The following is an 18,371-nucleotide window of genomic DNA, read 5'->3' on the forward strand; positions in this document are numbered from 1 at the left end:
CGGCCCGCCCTCTCCCCGCCCCGCGCCCGCCCCGCGCTCGAGCCGCCGCCCACATCCGCCTCCGCCGCCCCGGGCGCCCCCAGCGCGCGGCCGTCGGCCAGGGCGGAGCGCGCCCGGCGAGTGCGGCGGGCGGACGGGCGCGGCCCTCGGGTGGCCTGCGGCCAAGGCTGGGCAGTAACGGAGGCCCGCCGCGGGAGTGGGCCGGCCGCCATCGGCCTGTCCCGGGGCCACATCCTTTTGGGCCTCCGTTTCCTCGTTTATAAAGTAACCCGGCTCTCCTCTGCCCAGCTCCCACGCGCCCCTATCCAGACCTGGGTGGGGTGGGGGAGGTTAATTTGACTTTCACAATGTGCCCCAAGTGTGCACGTCCCTGTACTGGGGGCAGGGAGGGAGTGGCCACTAGTGTCCTAAAGGGAGGAAGGGGCGACTCAGTCATTTCTCTCTGCGCTGACAGCCACTAAAGCAGATGGAGGACTTTGCAGGTGACAGAGGGAGAAGGGGGTCCACCTGGCCTGGGTCCCAAGCAAGCTGGATTCAGATGCCTGGATGAGGAGCTGTGTGCTGCAGGGTTGCGGGGCCAGAGACAGCCCAGGATCTTTCTCAGAAGGGCCCAGCACCCAGTCAGCAGAAGGGTTCCATCCGGTTTCCTGAGGGAATTACAGAACCTACTCCTGGCCAGGGGGTCCACCACCCTGCTCCTGCCTGAGGCCCAAGGAGATAATGACCCTTGGCAGAGGAACCAATGAGCTCGTCCTTGAGTGGTGTCTTTGGGGAGATGCCATTTTCACTTTTCATTCAAAGGTCAGAATTCAGCTGGAGGAGGAAGATTCAGCCCACCTTGCCACTAACACTCGTGGGTGTTGTCCCTGCCTCCTAGGGCTGCACCAGAGGACCCTCCCCAGGGAAGGACTCCCCCTGCACACCAGGGAGTGGCTCCTCCCTGAGGCTGTTCTGCTCCCTCTCCAACACAGCTGACCCAGTGACTGCCTAACCCCAGACTCGGACTTGCCTGGAGGGAGCCTAGTGAGAGGCCCAGTATGCTGCTCAGACTGGATGCCCCCAGAACCTGGGCCTTAGATATCTGTCCATTACTCAATATATGTTGACCCTGGCCACAAGGTCCCCCAGGGCTGATTCTCTAGGCTGACCTCCAAATGGCCACTAGGAGCCATCAGGGCGCCCTCTTGTGGAAGCCTATGATTCCCTCTGCTCTCTGGGGCTGGTCTCCAGAAGGCCTCCCTGTCTTCTCTAGCCCCTTGGTCTGGCGTGGGCAGTTAGCCCATGCCTGCTGTGAGCTGTGCACCCATGCAGCAACCAATCCTACCTCTGTCTCTGAGTCTACCCTCCTCCCAGTCCTGGATCTCCCGGTGGCAGGGCCACCCTTCTTCTCTGACCTCCCAGAAAGAAAGCAAAGCCCTCTCTTTGGAATATCCCTCTCTCCTCCATCAACACAAATGCTGAGGAGAGGACCTAGCCCCATGGCTCAGCCTGGCTGCTGCTCTGACTGAAGTGCACTAAGCCAGCTGTTTCCAACAAAAACTGTGGCACTGGCCCCTGGAGAGCGCAGCCACCTGCCACTCCTGGAGCACGGACCTCCAGTCCTGTCACCTTCTGCAGCTGCAGGCTGTGCTGGCCATTGGGCAGGACACAGGCTGCAAGGTCTCAGCAGCAGCTGCAGGGCGGGGCCCTGAGGCAGCTCCCAGACCAGATGGTTGGCCTGAGTCTGGAGAGGTACTGCCCACACCACTGTCACCCCAACTAGGGCTCTGTGGTGGCGTCCTGTCATCTCTGTACCTGAGACCCAGCATGGTCCCCAGCACCAACTCAGTGCTGCCTAGACCAGCCTGTCTTTCAGCACAGGGCGAGCAGGGGGTACTTGAAGTTAGATCTTCTGACCTAAGAGGTGCAGGGCCTTCTTGCCACTGTCCCCTCCTCTTCTCTGGCCTATCCCTAGTTGGGCAGGCCATCCTGGTATTGCAAGCCTCCTTTTGACCATCTCTGCACTGCTATCTCTTGGTTCTGGAGGCAGAGCACAGCAGTGTCTAGTCTGAGGAGATACTGCTAGATAGCTGCCATGGAGGAGCTGGGCACGGCTACTTGACACTGAACACCCCTCTGTGCCCATCCATGCACCCGGCAGTGGACACAGCAACCTGGGCTCTGACACGGGAAGGGATGCACCTGACCACACTGCCTAGGGAGCACCCTGGAGAAGGCCAAGCAGGAGTGGAAAGTGTCCTCAGGGTCGGGAGGGTCAGGGAAGACCACGCTAAGGAGGTGATCTCTGAGCAGAGACAGGAATGAAGAGGAGCCAGTAAAGGGCTCTTTGGAGGAGAACATTCCAGAACCTGAGTGACCAGCACTGCAGAGGCTCCGAGACCTTGCTGTGGCCAGGGTCTGCAGTTAGCTTTCACGAAGTCCCCTGCATGTGTTCTGTTTCCTGCTTTGCAGATGAGGATCTTCAGTGTCATGCAGTTAAGGCCTGTGCCAGGCTGGTGGAGCTTTGACTTAGGTGGTCCTGCAGAAGGTCAGACCTGGGCTCACCCCAAGCTCAGCTGCTCCTGCTGGGCAGGGTGGTGGTAGAAATACTCAAGCAAATGGAGGGAGAGAGTGGCTGTCTTCAGGAAGGGGTCTTCTGAGAGGGAAGGGTTCTCTTGCCCCTAAACTGGTCTTGGTGGCTTGGTGCAGTGTGATACCAGGGTTCCAAGCTGCAGTTGCAGATTTAGGAAATAAAAATGCAGGACATCTGGTCAAATTTGAAGTTCAAATAAACAAGGAATAATTTTCTAGTATAACAGTAGGACTTTCCTTCTCTTATGCTCTAGATCCTGGCTTCAGTGGACTCCAGCACCTCTGGCATCCCCTAAAGCCCCCAATCTTCCAGGTTTGAATAAGACTCTGGGGCTCCCGCCCACCCCCTGCCGGCCAGGAGTTCTCCCATCTCACACTCCATCACTATGCCCTCCCCCCATGCCTGAGGAGAAAAGTTGGGGGTGCCCCACTTCCCCTGTCCCACATATAGCCTCTGGCCATCCTGCTTGGATACCTGGTGGAGACCCTGACCTTTGTACTCCAGGCCCTCTCCCAGTGCCACCTCATCCCCACTGAAGGCACCCTTCCACATCCATCCTCCACCAGCCGTGGCTGTGCCCACTTTGCTCTGTGCCCTCCACCCCTGGGCTGCCTGGGCTGCCTGGGCATTACAGGCTGGCAATTCCAAATGAGTCTGCTTGGATTGGACTCCGGTTCAGCGGCAGCACCTGCTGTGTGTCCCTAGGCACGGCTCCTGCCCTCCCTCACCTAAAAGAAGGACAAATAAGAGCATCTGATTAATGGGGCCCTGAAGCTGAACTAGGCACTGCCCAGAATCCCTTTAGACCATGTCCCTGAGAGAAGCTGAAGTACAGCCCTCTGCAGGAGAGGGACTCAACCCCCCCCCCACACACACACACAACTCCATTGCTGCCAGGCTGTACCTTCTCCAACAAGAACCAGGTGCCTCCTCTCACCCTCGGACCGTGCTTTCCCTAGAACACCCTCTCCAAGTCTCTCCTCTTTGAGCACTTTCCTGCCTGCCCTGGCTCTGCTTGTCGTTGTGGCCTGTTCATGTCCCACCCTGTCTCCCCAGAGGTACCCAGTTCTATGCATCCAACACATAGCTGAGCTCGCCTGGCCTCCAGTCTAGGGTAAGGGCAAGGAATCCCCTGAGCTGGGTTCCAGTGGGATCGAGATCCTGCTCAGAGCCTGGAAGTGGGGGAAATTAACTTAAAGGGAAGCTTCCTAGGAAGAAGGGGATGTCATCTTTTTAGGATTTATGATCTCCCTCCTGCGCCCCTCGCCAGCTCCAAAGCCAGTGCCTCCTCTAGGTGGCCTGAGGCCCGGGTCCCGGCTGTGCCCTCAGTGCCCAAGCGCGGGCCAAGAGAAAAAGTGGGCACCCCGAAAGGGTCCCTTTGCAGAGTAGTGCAGTGGGGACCCCAGGGGGAACGCGGAGACCGAGGCTGCAAGTATCGCGAGAGAGCCCCCCATTCTCCCTCCCACACGCCCCGCAGTGTCCTGCACCCCCTTCCACCGCAGCGCCCTAACTGGCTGCGCGCGCGGGACCCGCCCGGTGTGGCCGACAGGGAAGGGTGGCGAGGTGACCTCAGCGGTTCCGCCGCTCCGGGAAGTCGCCTCGGCCCGCCCCCTCCAGCCCCCGCCCAGAGTTTCGCTCTCGGGGCGGGGCGAGCGGCGGGCGGTGCCGGGCCGGCCAAGTTGGAGAGCGCCCCGCCCGGCGCCCTCCCGGTCCCCGAGCCCTCCCCGCCGGGGCACGCTGTCCGTAGCTCCGTGCGCGTCGGGCCGCACCGGGAGGGCGCGCAGCGCGGGCGGCGACCGGAGAGCAGCGCGGGCGGTGGAGGTGAGCTCGGGGACGGGCTCCCGGCTCCGCCTGCCCTGCCACCGGCCGGCTTCCCGCGACCGCGCTGCCATAAATGGGGCCGGCGGCGGTGGCAGCAGCTGGAGGACTGGGCGGCAGCTGGAAGCTGCGCGGAGGCGCGGGGCGGAGGGGGCGGCCCGGCGACTCCGGCGTCGAGGGACCCGGCGGACGGGCGGGCGCCCCAGAGTGAAGTTCAGGGTCGGGGACTCACACAGGTTCGCGCCGGGGGCCCCTCAGAGCGCGCCCTGGGCCCCGCCCCCGCGGCGGTGTGGCTTCTATTTACTTTCGATCGAGTTTTTCCTGCTCGAGGCAGGTGCCCAGAGAGGCTCCGGGCTGGCGGTTGCGCGCGTCACTCCCGCGCGGCTCTTTCCGAGCCGCTTGCACCGGGAAAGAAGATCTTGTCGGGCTGCCCAGGAGCGACCGGTGGCTGCGGTGTCGCCAGGCGCGCTGACAGGCGTCCCGTTTGTGCCCAGGTGATGACGGCGGCAGCATGGAGTTCCCGGAGCACGGCGGCCGGCTGCTGGGCCGCCTGAGGCAGCAGCGCGAACTGGGCTTCCTGTGCGACTGCACCGTGCTGGTGGGCGACGCGCGCTTCCCTGCCCACCGCGCGGTGCTGGCAGCTTGCAGCGTCTACTTCCATCTCTTCTACAGGGACCTGCCGGCAGGCAGCCGCGACACGGTGCGGCTCAACGGCGACATCGTGACGGCGCCCGCCTTTGGCCGTCTGCTGGACTTCATGTATGAGGGCCGCCTGGACCTGTGCAGCCTGCCTGTGGAAGACGTGCTGGCCGCAGCCAGCTACCTGCACATGTATGACATTGTAAAGGTCTGCAAGGGCAGGCTCAAGGAGAAGGACCGGGAACTGGACCTGCAGACCCCTGCGCCTGGGGCAGAGCTTCCTGGCAGGTCACCATGTCCCCTGTCTGCATGGACCCCTGATGTCTGCCCAGATGCCCAGAAGGCCAAGCTTCCTAGAGTAGGGATCAAAGCTACAACTGGGCCTCCTCCTTGGCAGGCCCTAGGACAGTCAGAGGGGGCCCTGGACCTGTCCTTGAAGCCTGGCCCAAGACAGGAGCCAGTCCATCCACCCTGCATCCTACAGACACCCCTCCGCAGCCAGATGCAGCAAGGGGCCCAACCACTGGTGAAGGAGGAGCAGAATTCACTGCCTGAACAGGAAGATAGAAGTGTCCTTCAGAATTCCTGCATCCCGCCACAGCCAGCCAGCGTTCCTGCAGCCCGGGATCTGGCGGTGGACTTGGAGCCGCTGCCCATCCTTGGGGCAGGCAGCCAGGAGCTCGAGCAGGATGCTGAGCGGGTGGTGGGCATGGAGGAGCTGGGCCCTGGGGGGCATCTCTGCATCTGCCCATTGTGCTGCAAGCTGTTCCCCAGTGCCCATGCACTCCAGCTGCATCTCAGTGCTCACTTCCGTGAGCGGGATAGTGCCCGGGCCCGGTTCTCACCCGACAGCGCTGTGCCCACGTGCACGCTCTGCAGCAAGACCTTCTCATGCACGTACACCCTGAAGAGGCATGAGCGGACACACTCAGGGGAGAAACCCTACACATGTGTGCAGTGCGGCAAGAGCTTCCAGTACTCCCACAACCTGAGCCGGCATGCCGTGGTCCACACCCGCGAGAAGCCACACGCCTGCCGCTGGTGTGAGCGCCGTTTCACGCAGTCTGGGGACCTATACCGCCACGTCCGCAAGTTCCACTGTGGCCTTGTCAAGTCCCTGCTGGTGTGATGCATCCCCTGGGGCCCTGAGGTCAGTGGGAGAAAAGGGGCAGGGCCCTTCCAGGTGGGACGGGGATGGAGTCAGAGTTTGGACAGGTGGCCCAAGGCTGCCGGCTCTGGAGCAGGCGGGTGGCTCATAGCCTTCCTCCTTCCAGGTGCCCACCGCCTCCATTCCCCTGCCCCTGTGGTTGTTCCCTGCAATTGTGCCCCCACCAGACCCCTCCAGCCACGTCTCAGAGGTGTCGACTGGCACTTGCTTGGGCCTGGGCTCCTTGGTGTGAGGCGGCTCAGGGGTCCTGTGTCTTGGTACTTTGAGACAACCCTCTGGCATGCTCAGGGGTGTCCTCGTGAGCCTGGTGCCATGGTAGGGGAGTGACTTGTGTATCAGAAAGGTCAGTGAGTCCACAGCAGGATGTTCAGAGGACAGGTCACTCCTGGGGAGTGCCAGCAGGGACTGCCTGGGTAGAGCTGGTATCCCAGGGGGTGAGCCCTACAGGGGCCCTGGGGCAGCCAGAGAGCCTACTAAAGCTGAGTGTTATTGTCAGTTATTGGAGTTATTGTCACAGAGTGAATTTCAGAGCGTGTGGCGCTGACCACACTGTAACTTTGGACAGAGAAAGTAGAAATTTTGAAATGGATTCTCTTTAGATCCAGAAAGAGCCTCTTACGACTACCAGATGTCTGCCAGAGGGAAGGAGGCCTGACAACCACACAGGGTGCCTCCTTGCAGCCCTGGGGTGACGAGGGAGCTGACAGTGGCAGTCACTACAGGAGCCAAGCTCTGTGTGTTGTAGGTGCTGCTGGGATAAGGCAGGCCTGACTGCAAGGGTCGCTTTCCTCCAAGGGAAGGGTCTCCCAGGAGCTGTGGTTACTGAGCACATGGTCGACGGCTGCCCTGCTTCAGCAGGAACAGTGTTTGCAGAGCCCCCTTTCCCCGTGGGGCATGGCAGGAACGGCCGTCACATGGAAGGGGAGGCAGGCATCTTGTGGGCTGGAGCCGTAGCACCCCCCACCCGCCATGGCTGCTGGCCTTGAATGTGAAGGGCCACCCCTGCCCTACCCTCTGCCCTACCCCTGCATTTGCAGTTGTTCAGGGTCGAGCTGCTTCACCCACCTACTCACCAAGCAAATCTTGTGGCCAGAACCTCAAGGGTTGCAACAAGTGGGTGGGGCAGTGCCACAGTGACTCTGGCCTCAGGCCAGCAGGTGGCAGAGCTGCCGGACATCTGGCTTTCCCCAGACCACTGGGCTGCTTCTGCTGGGATTGGAAGTGGCACGGAGTCTAGCTAAGTCTAAGTTATTGTTTCTTCTCCTGATAACACTTAATGTTGTATTTATTTGTCTGCCTGCTCTACAGTGAAATGACAGCTGGCCTTCTCAGAGGGTGGACAGATCATAGATCACCTCCCTGCAGGGTCTGGCCTCTCCTGGTGTGTCCGCTGCTGGCCTGGAGGCCAGTGCCTCTCAGTCATGCCATAGACTCCCCGCACTGTGGGCTGGCTGCAGTCTGGAGAGAACTGGGGGACGAGGAACCAGCTTCTGATGATCTTGGCTCCCGCCACCAACCTCTAGAAGGGCTGGGGGACTTTGTGCTGTGCTGTGCCCATGACCTGGAGTTGCCGTGTGCATGGGCATGTGTGTGCATGCACATGTGTGTGCATTTGGTAACTCCAGTACCTGTCAGGGCTAGGTCTAGCCAGCAGCCCTGCCAATAACCAGCTGCTCCTCCACCAGAGCAGGGAAACGGCTGCCTTGCTGGTTTCCCTGAGAGCTCTCCTGAGGCAGGGAAGCCTGCCCTGAGTCACCAACACTGGAGTCCTTGTCCTCTGTGCAGTTACTGTGAAGCTGGTGTAAAGAGAAGGGGTGGGTTTGATCTGCAGCCGGCAGTCAGGTGATGTGCACGTGTACATACCCACATCTGAACCCTACTCATGTGCTACAGTGTGGACCAGGCACATGGAGCACTGGGTGAGGGGCCGGGGCCAGCCCAGCCACCTGCCATGGGCACCCTGCTGCTCTGCCCCAGAGGGATGGGAGGGCACCCCTGCAGGACGGCTCTTCCTGCTGGGCGCTTGGCTGGGAGGTTTTGTTTGCAGGTCCCTGCCGTGGCCAGCGTGTGCCTGTCGTGGAGATGAGTGCTGTTTTCCGTTTTCATGACATCATGGTGTCACAGTGACAGTGGAATAAAACCCAATGCAGGTGAACATGGCCACGATCATTTCTGGGGATGAGAAGGGCAGGAGGGATGGGCACTGGTGAGCTGGGCTGGGTGCCAATGGGTGGTGGGCACTCTGGGGGCTCTGTCCCAGATGCCACCGTGTGCTCCTATCTGGTGGGAGTGTCCTGCTGTCTTTCCCCAGGTTTGCTCCTGACTGAGGACGGGAGGCGGAGCTGGGCAGGGAGGGACTGGATACAGGCTGGGATGGTGGCATCAGGTGGGAAGCCAGGCCCCCCGAGGAAACCTGCAGACGCTGGCAGGTGGCTACAGACAGGCCTCAGCCTTGGATCTGAGACCTCCTGCTTCTGGGCTCCAGGTCCTTCTCCCAACTCCCTGACCCCCGCTTTCCCCAACCAGCCTTTGCTCTCCTGCCTCCCGCCTCGTGACTCATTGGCACCTCCTCAGAGGACAGGCCCCCAGGGGTGGCTGGGCTGCTTGGCCCCTTGGGAGGCACCAAGCTCTGTGGAGCCTCGAGTCAGGCTGGCTCTGGGCTGCTGACCCGGTGGGCAGTCCCAGCACCTCCCACCCCACCAGGCGTTAAGCTGCCTACAAGAGTCCCTGAGTCCTGGGCTTTGGCTCCCTTACTAAGCCCAGGGGAGGTGGAGCAGGGCGGCCTCCATATGTACTAGCTGTGGCCTGCCCAGACATTGGCTCTGCAGAGCAGCCCACTCTGTTTGGGAAAAGCCAGAATGGAGCCCAAGCTCTGGGTGGAGTGGGGGTCATGGCTTGTTAAAGGATCCCCAGAGGGCCAGCTGAGCTGGCACGAGAAGGGCCCACTCCCATGGCGTTCCCAGTTCTGACCCCAGATGCAAACCTTGCTCTTGGGAGGTGGCCTGCCCTGCTCTCTGCACCCCCCCCCCGACACCCTCCAGTCTGGACCCAAGCCACTGTCCTGCAGGGAGGCCCTCACATGTTCCCAGTTGGGCCGTGACTCAGCCCAGGCCTTCCCATGGGGGGTGGAGGAAGCATTTGCCATGAAACTGGGCAGGGAGGAGGCAGCCTCTGTCCCCTGGGGTGGGGGCTTCCCAGGGCCCCTCTGGCCTGCTCAGCTCTGCCAAGCCGAGCTCACACCCAGCTCACCACCGGAGCCTCCTCCATAGCTGCTGTCCACTTCAGGGCAGTGCGGGCCTCCTAGCCCCTCCCTGGAGGCCATGCAGCCTGACCCGTTGGCTGGATGTAAACTGAGGCAGTGAAAGGGCCTAGCAGTGACCGTGGTGGCAAATTCAGGACTTCCCTTTCTTCCAGAAATGTCAGAATCCTGAGCCGTTTGTGGGGGGTACAGGGACACAAAGCTGTCAAAGACCTGGGGCCTCCACTGAGACACTGCTCTGCAGAGCAGCAGGAAGAAGGCCAGAGGAATGCAGAGGTGGCCTGTCAGGAGCCTCTGTGGGGATCACATAGAGACAGGCACCAGGCCGGGGCCGGACCAGGGCCAAGGTGCATCAGAGTAAGGAGTCACTGAACAGACGCAGCTTTGGGGTGAACCAGGGTGGCACGTGGCACAGCAATGGCTGCAGCCCTGGGAAGCCTGGCAGGTGTGCAGCAGGGAGCTCTGGGGGCCAACCCTTCCTTCTCCGCTTCCTCAGCCCCCGGCCCTGGGGTGGAGCTGAAGGGTGCTCCAAGTACATCTGGTCTCTGCCTTTTCCAATTCGTAAGTGGCACCAAATCCTTCCCTGGCACAGGGTGGTTCTACAGACACTCAAGGAACCTAGAGCAAATACACAGGGTGCAGATATGGTTCCACACCGGACCCTCGGAAGCACTGTGGAGTGGACACCAAGCCCTCTGGACCTCTGCCCTGGTCTTCCACAGCATCTCTCCTCCCCACTCAGTCCCACCTTCTTGTCACCAGTATGACCATCACCTCCACTTCCATGTCCTCCACCCCTGCCACCATCAGCTCCGCCAGCATCATCAATACCTTCATCACATCCATTACCACCACCACCACCTCCATCCTATCATCTTCACCTCCATCACCTCCATCATGAATACCTTCACCTCCGTAACCACCACCACCACCTCTACCTTCACTTCCATTTTCACTACCACCACCATCACTTCCACCTTCTCCACTTCAACCTCCACCTCTATCACCTTCACCTCCATCACCTTTACCACTACCACCATCATCTCCATCACTACCAATACCTCCATCACCTCCACCTCCACAACCCCAACCTCAACCTCAACCTCCATCATCTTCACTACCACCACCATCACTACCTTCACTCCCATTTCTACCACCACCATCTCCACCACTACTTCCAACACCTCCACCACCACCACCACCTCAACCTTCACTTCCATAACTTTCACCACCACCACCATCACTTCTTCCTCCTCCATCACCTCCACCATCAATACCACCATCACCTCCACCCCTATCACCATCACTGTACCTTCACCACCACCACCTCCACCACTTCCATCACCTCCACCATCACCTCTGCCAGCTCCATTACTACTTCCATCACTGCCAGTACATCTGCCGTCACCTCCACCCCCAGCACCATCACACTACCACCACCACCCACCTCTTCATCACCATACCTCCATCACCACCACCACCATGGCTGCCACCACCACCCATCACCACCACCACTGCCATCATCACCACCACCACCAACATTATCACCACCACCACCTCCACCTCAGGCCATAGCCCCCAGCTCTGTGGATGAGTCCCCGACTCTGGGCCAGCCTGCAAGCTAAGGAAGTTGTTTTGTGTATCTTCAAACTGGGGAGCGGCTGAAGAGAGGAGTGACCACCCTCCTCACCTTGTGGGGCCACAGGATTTGCACTCCCTCCGCCTTCAGGTTCCAGGAGTCTGTTCAGCAGCTCTGCACCTGTCCCTCGCACCCCACCACCCTGTACTGAGCAAAGGAGGTCCTCAGCCCCGTGAAGCAGGCCTGTGCCTCCCCTGGTGGATAGCCACTGTCACCTCCTGGCACACACCTGGCAGGGGCCTGCTGATGGTGGCAGCTCCTGTGGCATGCAGGGCCACCTGTGTGTCCAGCCACCATGCTACTTCCTGTTTCCCACCTCAGTGTCCTCACCTGTAAGTGGGGTCAGTGGAGGGGGAATGCCTGTGAGCTCACAGGGCATGAAGGATGGCCCCTGCCCAGCGCCCTGCAGGCCCTCACAGGTCAGAGCGGGGCCCAGGCTGAGGAGATGGGCAGCAAGGCCCTCCCAGGGCGGTGGTCTCCTGGGTCTGCTCCGCAGGGCTTGTGGAGGCTGCTGTTGGAGGACTGTTGCTGCTGGCCTGCCTGGAGAGACCCACCCCTCAGGGAGTCGCTCGCTCATGTCTCCCACGCCCTCTCTCCTGCAGCTGTGGCAATGGCTGGGCGGCTGAGGCCGTCCCAGGCTCCAGGCTGGCAGTGGCAGAACACACTCCTGTGGAGCTGCCGGGTGAGCAGAGGTGGCCCAGGGGCCCAGGGCCACGTGAGACCCCAGGTCATGGTGACGGGGCATCAAGGCAGGCCCACGCACCCAGCTGTGGCCCAAGCCCCAAGTGACCCCTGAGAGACTCTGTGGACCTAGGCATCCAGGACTTGCCTTTCTGAACTGGACCCTAGAGCAAGGGAAATATGTGCCCACTTCTCACCTGACAAGGGGCCACAGGCAGGGCGACCTGGACAGGCCCATGGCCCTGGAGGCTGGAGTCCGTCCAAGTGTTGGCAGGAGGGCTCCCACCGAGGCCTTGCCCGGCTTGCCAGGCTTGTTCCTTGGCACCCTGGCCTCCTGTTCTGACAAGGACCCCCGTCACATTGGATCAGTGCGGCCCATTTTACCTTGATCACCTCTCCAGGTCCCACCTCCAAACACAGCAGGGCGAGGTCGGCCACAGAAGACCAGCTCCAGCTCCCAGCGAGAGCCAGGCAGGAGAGGGCTCTGCCCTGCCATGGGAGCAGGGCCATGGGGTGCAGGTGTGTGGCTCGGGTCCCACAGACACCTCCCAGAGGAATGTACAGGTGGCTGGTGAGCACGCAGGGAAACAGTCACTGTCCCTGGTCACCAGGAAATGTGCAAATTAGGACCCCAAGGAGCGACCACTGCATGCAGCCCCCCGGGGGTTGATGACAGCAGGGAACAGCGCAGTATGGAGCTGGGGCGCCCCCTGCTGTGGGGGTCTCCAGGGGGCTCAGCCTCATTGGAAAGGGACCAGAAGTTGTTTCTGGGCGGGGGATCTGACCTGGAGCATCACCCTTGCTAGGCAAGTGCTCCACCACTGAGCCACTGAGCCGCAGCCCAGCCCTTGGTCTCCTGCCTGGGTTCTCTCCCCCTGGCACCACCTCCACCCCCTCTGCGCCCCTGCCTTCAGGGGGGCACTGTGATTGGTTTTCTGTGACTTCGATGTTTCTTTTCACGAATAAAAGCAAATATCATCCCCCATCGTCACCCCTAAAAGGTAGTGTGCTGACGCGTCTCCACGCCTCGCCGGTCTCCCTTAGAGCACCTGCGACCCCGGCACGCAGACCCTCCTCGGCCCTCCCTCTCTGTACCCTGCACGGCGTGCTTCAGGGTGAGGGGTGCCATGTGTGCTTCCAGGTCACATGGGTACTTCTAATTCCCCAGAGGGCACGGGCTGCCTCCCTCCAGGTCGCCCTCTCTCCACTCCCCCGGCACCCGCTCCCCGCAACTTGCCAATGTTACCAAACTCACAGTTTTTTCAAAACCCGTTAGGCAAGAAACAGTAGCTGAGTGTCATTTCGATTGACACTTCTCTGATGATGAGACTCGATATCTTCTCCTCGGTGACTCTGCAGGGCCCTCTGCCCATTCTCCTGCTGGGTTTTCCTCTCCGACCTTACAGATCCACCGATTTCTAAGACGCTTTGTGGTTTTCCTGATTTGACATTCTCATCTCTGATCCTTTGGTCAACAGCGGCAGAGGGTCCAGTGTGGCTCTGAGGTGGTGTCACTTGGATGAGCACGTCACCTGACGGAACGTGCATCTCTACCGGCTGACCAGAGCCAGTCCCTCCACGCCCTTCACGCCCTCCCGCAGCCAGGCCTGGCTGGGCGCGGAGCTGGGCGCGGAGCTGGGCGGGGCTTGCCCTGCTTTCTCCGTTCTCTTGGCTCCTTTCTTGCTGGGTTCTTAGTGACTCTAGAACCAGCTCCCCTGATCTGAAGGGAAGTGGCTCTCCTCTGAACCCAGTCAGGAATCCAGCCACACCTGCAGCCGCTCCTGGTCTCACAGGAGCACGTCAGGAAGTCTGGATGCTCCCCCCAGCTGGTTTCCTGCAAGTGAAGCCACAAGTGTGCTCGGCTTCTGGCTGAGCACCCCGACCCAGTGGCTCCTCCTTGGGTGAAGGATGTCCAGTCTCCTCCTTCCCATGGGATCCAGTCCCTGCATACCCTCTGTCCTCATCTCCTGGCTCAGGAGCTTGCCTGAGCCATCCCTCTCAAAGATCCAGAACATGCCCAGCCCCAGGGCCTTTGCACCTACTCACCCTTGGTATGGGGAGTAAGGAAGTTCCCTCCCAGCTCTTTCTACCAGGGCCTGGGGCCCTGGAGTTGGGGGTCTAGGGAACTAAGGATTGTGGGACTGAGTGGGGCAGGAGCTTGGGGAGAAGGGGCCCTTGTCAGAGCTATGAGTTCCACTTTCTGTGCAGAGGCTCCAGATGGAAGGGCTTCTGCTCCTAGTACCAGGCGATTGTGCATAAGAACCCTTTCCTGGCAACCTCCTAGCTTGATTCACCTTTTGGTAGGGCTGACACAAGTGACTCCCTTGGATTTAGACAATTTCCCTCCTTGTCCTTGAGTATCCCACATCCATCCCATAGGTGGGTTGGGGTGGGCCTGTCCTGGTTCTGGTCTGATTGGATCCCGCACCAAAGGGGAAGTGACACTTGAAGTCAGTGTGAGAATGCTTTTTGCCACAGCAGCAAAGAGTCGGGGGAGGGGGTCTCCGGCCCCACTTACCTGGAGCCACTGTTAAGTGGCTCTGTGGATGACAGTGTCTCAGAACACCAAGCCAGACCATTCTGTCTGGAGCTGTACTTCTGCAGAGTTTCGACAGGAAGCAGTTACAGTTTTACAACAGCCAACAAGAATGAAGCAAGCTGGGTTGGCAAAGTAGATTCGAACCAAGAAACAGTTTCTAAACATTATTATCAATTTTTACCAAAGAGCTTTAAAGAGAGGCCCATTTGTTTGCAAAATGAGTATAGTTTTATCAGAAAACTGTCTTAAGAGAGAGAGGGTAAAAAAAGACGCCTGTGAGTGGCAGGAGATGTAGAGTGACCAAGTCGAAGCCCAGAGGGCTGTTCTCAGCTCCCAAGGAGCTGGGATCTTTGTAGCAGACAGTAATGAAATGTCAGAATTAGGACTGGTAAGCATGTGAAACAACGAATCTCTAAGGGCTTCATCCAACTGTGGAACATATATTAATAATGTGCTTATATAAATATAGATCTCATACACGTCTTTTGAATTTGAAATCTCAAAGTTGATTCTAGACCCAAAAGACTTCATTTTAGAGTTTATCAAGCATATCAAAGGACTGGGGGTGTGGCTCAGTGGTAGAGCACTTGCCTAGTGTGTGCAAGGCCCTGGGTTTGACCACCATTGTGGGGGAAAATATATATGTATATTCTACATATCTCGAAGCTCTAAAACATTTAGCTAAATAGGATCATTATGAAATAAGAGCAAGGTGATAAAACAAAATATTTTAAGGCAAATGATAGAATCTTTGCTTTTTAGGCAACTCACCTAAACAGTGAAACAGGGAAACCCACAGTCCCCTGCTAAAAGCAGATGGGTGTCCAGAGCCATCCTGACTAGTGGTGGGGCCGGTTCTCCCTGTCCTCTGTGGCTGTGTGCAGGCGCTGGCCTCAGGGCCCCTGCTGAGTAGCAGGGTCTGGCTTGCCTCTGGCACCCCAGCGGGGCCATGTGTCAGTGGTACCTGAGCTCCTCCAGCGTCTCCTGGCTCTGGACGGAGCTCCCTACCCAGGCTGGCTTCACCAACACCCAGTCATACAGAGCTTTATACGGAAGCACACTGCTGCTGTTTCAAACACGCCTCTCTGGTGCATCTGAAGCTAGCCCCGACCCTTCCCTCAATATGGCCTGTTCAGGGGTCGAGGAGAACCAGGTTCTCAGGCGCTGCCTCCTGAGTCCATCTGAAGACGGACTCTTAGGTGGAGAGGAAAGTGTGCTCCCAGGAAACGTGGCCTGGCTTCTCCTGCACCCCCAGACAGCTCTGGCCGGATGCAGCCAGCACCACCCAGCAACTTCTGATCAGGAGTAGGTGGGCCAAGAGCTCAGACCTTCCTTTCTTTGTGGAAAAGCTGGCAAAAATGTCTCCGTGTTCCTAAACTGTCAACTCTTAAATCAGTCAGACTCTCCTGCCACCCTGTACACCCTGTAGCACATCCCCCATGTTTAACCTTTCCTCAGTTACTTTTTTTTTAAAGAGAGAGACAGAGACAGAGACAGAGACAGAGAGAGAGAGAGAGAGAGAATTTTAATATTTATTTTTTAGTTCTCGGTGGACAAAACATCTTTGTTGGTATGTGGTGCTGAGGATCCAACCCAGGCCACACACATGCCAGGCGAGCGCGCTACGGCTTGAGCCACATCCCCAGCCCTCCTCAGTTACTTTTATCTAGTTACAAAGCATTAAATGACACCAAGACAGCCCTGACTGTGCTGTTTTTATGTCTTCCTGTCCCATCCTTTAAAAATCAAACAGTGCTGGCGTGGAGGATGTGGGCTTGGTAAAGCACCTGCCCAGGCATCTGCATCTTAGAATACTTGGATACCTGGGGACACAAGCACACCCCGCAAAGAGTGGCAGGTTACAGCCAGCGGCACCTCAGCTGCATGGACATCCTTGGCTGCCTCCACTTGGCTTCAACTTTTAAAACGAAACAGAATTCACGGCCCTGGACACCCCTGACCGTGCTGCTCTGCTTCTCAGCAGGTCTGCCAGGTCGAGGGCACTGACCAAGACTGAAGCCTGCCTTCAGAGCCCTTCTGATTTGGGGAGAAGTGTCAGTGGCCACATCCTCTGACAGACAAGCCCAGCTTGGGCACACGGTAGCAAAGCACCTACTTCGTCCAAGCAAACAGATGGGGGCGGAGATGCGATGGCAGTGCCACCCAAGTGGTGGGGTTTTCACCCCTATGGCACCAAATGCAAAGGGCAGAGCCAGCAGAGGTTTTGTTGGCCGATTTATGTATTTAAGTCCAGATCCAAGGCGTCGGCACGGGAGAGAGCGGTTGTTGGTCACCGGGCAGGAAGCCGGCCGTGCCTCCAGCCCTCCACAGCCAGACGGCCCCCACAGCCTGAGTCACAGCCCTCGGGGGACTGCAGACGGCGCTGGATCACCTCCACACTGTGCTCTAACAACCTCTGCACAAGGTTTGAGATTTGGTGACAAATGGGAATGAGAAAAACTAGAAATCTCATCTTACACGTTTTAAAATATCTCTTTTTGTACTAAAGTTAAACGTTAGCTCAACATGAAAAGAGCTAGCGTTCAGCAATATTGTAATGTTGGCCACTTTGTGAACACTTCTAATACCAATAAATTCAGATGTCTTAGCTCTTCAGTACATATATAAACCTTTGTCCCATTTAGGTCTACCTTTTTTTCTTTTTCTTTTTTTTTTTTTTTGTGTGTGTGTTTTTGGTATAGGGGATTGAACTCGGCCATATCCCCAGCCTTATTTGTTTATGTATTTATTTGCTTACTTACTTACTTACTTTTTAAAATTGAAATAGTCTTCATTAATTTTTGGAAATTTTCTTTTTCTTTGTGAGACAGGCTCTCACTAAGCTGCTTAAGGTCTGAGGCTGGCCTTGAACTTGCCATCCTCCTGCCTCAGCCTCCTGAGTTGCTGAGATTGCAATACCACACTCAGCTTATGTTCACAATTTTGTTCTTGGACCTCAACCATCTAACAGAGATAAATGTAATCCCAACTGGCAAGCAACGTAGGCAAACACATATGCTCAAAATTCAGAAAACACCTTTATTTATATTTTACCAAAAAAATTAAATGCATTCATTTATCTGTAAGTCAGTTCAATTAAAATTCCTCAGGAGATGTATTCTATCACAGAGACACCAGTTGCTAAGAAGACAGTTGAGGGCAACCCCAGTTGAACCCCTGCAGGAGATTCTGTTTCTATTACAGTTGAAAAAATCCTGCTCCTTTCACTCTTGAGGGGAAAAAAAAAACAGTTGACCAGAACTTTTAAGTAAAGTGGTTTACATAAAAACCTGGGCTGGGGCTGGGGCTCAGTGGCAGAGCGCTTGCCTGGCAGGTGTGAGGCCCTGGGTTCCATCCTCAGCACCACATAACAATCAATCAATCAATCAAGGCGTTGTGTCCAACTACAACTAAAAATAAATAAATAAATAAGAACTCAGTCTGTGATAAAAGGTCCTTTCTGTCTCTTCCTCTAGTTTTGAACTGGGGACAGTCCTTTCACCGGTCTCCACCCCTTGCCGACGCACATGGCCCTGCCCCAGGTTGGGCCCGTTCCTGCCGTCTCTGCTTTCTGCAGCTGGGGTCCCCAGGCCCTGGGCTGCAGCTCGGGCAGCCCGGTGCCTCCAGTCACTGCTTGAGGCACACTCGTGTTCACACCCAAAGGCCCCCTGAGTACCCGACTGGATATGGGTCCAGTGACTGCTTCCTCTGCCCGGTGAAGGGCCCGAGTGGCACCCACGAGGGGAGGAAAGGGAGGTCTCCAGTTGCTCCCCACACTCCCGCTCAGACCCACAGGCCAGGCCCGCGGCAGCCCCCACCTCTGCGGAGGGCACTGGGGCAGTGGGCGTGACCGAGGAGCAGAGGGAGCCCTGGGGGCGCCGGAGGTAGTCAGAGGCTTCCCCCGGGCAGGCTGGCCCCAGCAGCGATCCTGGCTGGCCCAGCTGTTCGGGGGATCAGAGGTCAGGCAGCCCGTCCCACAGCAGCCAGCCATGTCCGGAGCCAGTGTGTGGAGCAAGGGCGACCACGGAAAGCCAGCTCCACAAGAAGACAGGGGGC

At 58.2% G+C, this 18,371-nt stretch overlaps 1 protein-coding gene across 4 annotated transcripts; it reads left to right on the plus strand.

Moving 5' to 3' along the window:
- The first annotated feature begins 4,185 nt into the window (after positions 1 to 4,185).
- ZBTB42 (zinc finger and BTB domain containing 42) lies at positions 4,186 to 17,296 on the plus strand. 4 transcript variants are annotated; one of them, XM_081288713.1, is made up of 3 exons: positions 4,186 to 4,393; positions 4,885 to 8,347; positions 8,509 to 8,725. In XM_081288713.1, the coding sequence occupies exon 2, from the start codon at positions 4,902 to 4,904 to the stop codon at positions 6,156 to 6,158; it is 1,257 nt and encodes a 418-aa protein (XP_081144839.1). In that variant the 5' UTR covers positions 4,186 to 4,393; positions 4,885 to 4,901; the 3' UTR covers positions 6,159 to 8,347; positions 8,509 to 8,725. The 4 variants fall into 4 exon arrangements, with proteins under 4 accessions (XP_081144839.1, XP_081144837.1, XP_081144838.1 ...); XM_081288711.1 differs by having other exon boundaries at positions 4,188 to 6,179; positions 6,797 to 8,347; positions 8,509 to 8,723; XM_081288714.1 differs by having other exon boundaries at positions 4,190 to 4,393; positions 5,063 to 8,347.
- The last annotated feature ends 1,075 nt before the right edge of the window (positions 17,297 to 18,371 follow it).

Source organism: Spermophilus citellus (genome assembly GCF_964194105.1).
Source record: "Spermophilus citellus genome assembly, chromosome: 4".
In the NCBI taxonomy this organism is placed as follows: domain Eukaryota; kingdom Metazoa; phylum Chordata; class Mammalia; order Rodentia; family Sciuridae; genus Spermophilus; species Spermophilus citellus.